The 2,481-nt window shown below is 56.5% G+C and overlaps 1 protein-coding gene across 1 annotated transcript; it reads left to right on the top strand.

The window, feature by feature from the left end:
- Positions 1–156: 156 nt before the first annotated feature.
- LOC116246872 (protein ASPARTIC PROTEASE IN GUARD CELL 1-like) lies at positions 157–2,261 on the top strand. Its single transcript, XM_031618773.2, has one exon. It carries the CDS (start codon positions 534–536, stop codon positions 2,022–2,024), a length of 1,491 nt encoding a protein of 496 aa, XP_031474633.1. The 5' UTR covers positions 157–533; the 3' UTR covers positions 2,025–2,261.
- The last annotated feature ends 220 nt before the right edge of the window (positions 2,262–2,481 follow it).

Raw genomic sequence — 2,481 nt, 5'->3', positions numbered from 1 at the left:
GTTTTTAATGAAAATCTGGAAAAAAGGAAAAAAGAAATGAGATTGGAATTTTTGTTCAGGACAAGGGAACTCGTTCGGACCTCCTCCTTCCTCTCTGCGCCCTTTTGAGTGGGTCCCTGCTCTTCTCTCTCCCCTTCTTATAGACTCACCGACGACGCCATTAATTCCGCTCCGAGCTTTCTACGCTCTCTCTCTCTCTCCCTCCCACTTTCCTCTCGTGCGCACTAATTCCTCTCTGCAGTTTGTCTTTCTCCTGTCTTTGCGATCTCTGTTGCTTCCTGGTTCTCTTTGCGACCACTCTTTCTCTTCTCTCTCATTCTCTCTGACCTCCTTTTATCATTTCATTTGCTGATCATCTTTGTATCTCTGTGTTTCCTTCCCTCCCGAAGCCTAAAACCCCTCAAGCTTCTATTACAATTTCTCTCACTACAGTCTGCCGCTCTACCTCCTGTCCTTCTCTCCACATTTTCTGCTACCACCATTTTTCCTCCTCCACATTTTTGCTCCCCATCTCTGCAACGAAGGAGAAAAGCATGATGTGGGTGTCGAACACTATCGTCTCTCTCCTCTTGTACCTCGCCTTCTTACTTTCCCTCTCGACGCTTTCTCTCTCTACAGAGCCGAGCCATGTACTCAAGACCACCACTCTCGACGTCGCCGCCGCGCTCTCCGCCACCCGCCAGGTGCTGTCCTCCTCCTCCGTCCGCCGGTCCTTCTCCTCCTCCCTCCGCTCCTTCGCCGCCGCCTCCTCCGGAATCGCGCTCGAGCTCCGCCCGAGGGAGTCTCTCAAACCCTCCGGCCACAGGGACTACAAGGCCCTGACCCTCAACCGCCTCAAACGAGACATTGCCCGAGTCCAGTCGCTAAACGCGCGTCTCGCATTCCATCTGAAGGGCGTCGGCAATGCTGATTTCAAGCCGGAGGGGCGAGAAGGATTCGTCTCGGCGGAGGAACTCCAGGGCCGGGTCATCTCCGGCCTGAACCACGGCAGCGGCGAGTACTTCTCCCGTGTCGGAATCGGCAGTCCGGCGAGGCCGCTCTACGTCACGCTGGACACCGGCAGCGACATCACCTGGGTGCAGTGCCAGCCCTGCTCCGACTGCTACGAGCAGGTCGATCCGGTCTTCGATCCGGCTGGGTCGACGACGTACGCGCCGGTGGCATGTAACTCGTCCCATTGCCAGTCGCTGGACGTATCGGCGTGCCGAGACGGCGTCTGCCAGTACCAGGTCAACTATGGGGACGGGTCTTACACAGTGGGGAACCTCGCCAGGGACACGCTCACGTTCGGACCTGGGCTCTACGCTAGAGGGATCACGCTGGGCTGCGGCCACGACAACTACGGGCTGTTCCGGGGCGCGGCCGGGCTGTTTGGGCTCGGGCGCGGCCCTCTTTCCTTCCCCAGCCAGCTCTCGGCCTCGCTCTTCTCCTACTGCCTGGTTGACCGCGACTCGGACTCGGTCGGCATGGTCATGTTTGGGCGCGGCTCGCTCCAGGACCCCGACTCGCTCCGGGTGCCATTGCTCCGCAACGGGAAGATGCCATCGTTTTACTACGTGGGCCTCTCGGGCATCTCCGTCGGTGGGTCCCGCCTCGCCATCCAGCCGTCCGCTTTCCAGATGGACGGCAACGGCACCGGCGGAGCCATCGTGGACACCGGCACCGCCGTAACCCGGCTGCCCGTCTCGGTCTACCAGGCGCTCCGAGACGCCTTCACCCGGGCCACCACGCACCTCCCCCAGGCCACCGGCGTCTCGCTCTTCGACACGTGCTACAACCTCTCCTCCCTGAGCAAGGTGGACGTCGCGACGGTCGAGTTCCACTTCGACTCCGGCGAGTCGCTGCAGTTCCCGGCGAAGAACTACCTCGTGCCGACCGACTCGGCCGGGACGTTCTGTCTCGCCTTCGCGACGTCGTCGGTGGCGTCGGGGCTCACGATCATCGGCAACGTGCAGCAGCAGGGGATGCTGGTCTCCTTCGATTCCGCCAATTCCCTCGTTGGTTTCTCTCCCGACAGGTGCTAGGGTAGTGTGAAACCGATACGATACGATGTGAACCGGGCGAAATCAAAACCGGCTGCTGCATATTAAGTGTATAATTTTTAGGAAAATTGTCCTTTAAAAGCGGAAATATAATCGAAAATTCGTGTAAAAAAATTTGGTAAGTGGGTTGAAAATATATTTACTTTTTTATTTTTAGAAAGGTAGGTGGGCTGTAATTAGTTAAAGATTTAAATGATATTAATTTTCGGTGGTTGATCATTATTTCGCCGTAGGGTTTGCTTCGCCGTGCTTTAAAGCCTGCCCATGGTCCAGTCCGTATCGTCAATCGTCATCAATTTGAACCGGCTCGGCTGAGCTGATTTGTGGGTTTGCTTGGTCCAATAGTTTTTGGTTCAAGTAGGGCTGTACAACAAGCCGAGCCAACTCGGGTTTGACTCGAACTCATTCGATAAGTCTCGGCTCGTGCTCAATTTGTTTA

This window comes from Nymphaea colorata, chromosome 2 (assembly GCF_008831285.2).
Source record: "Nymphaea colorata isolate Beijing-Zhang1983 chromosome 2, ASM883128v2, whole genome shotgun sequence".
Taxonomy (NCBI): domain Eukaryota; kingdom Viridiplantae; phylum Streptophyta; class Magnoliopsida; order Nymphaeales; family Nymphaeaceae; genus Nymphaea; species Nymphaea colorata.
Note: the sequence above shows the minus strand (reverse complement) of the source record. Positions and strands in the feature narration are given on the sequence as shown.

Coding starts and splice junctions, on each gene's coding strand:
- LOC116246872 (XM_031618773.2), top strand. CDS start 534: ATGATGTGGGTGTCGAACACTATCGTCTCTCTCCTCTTGTACCTCGCC.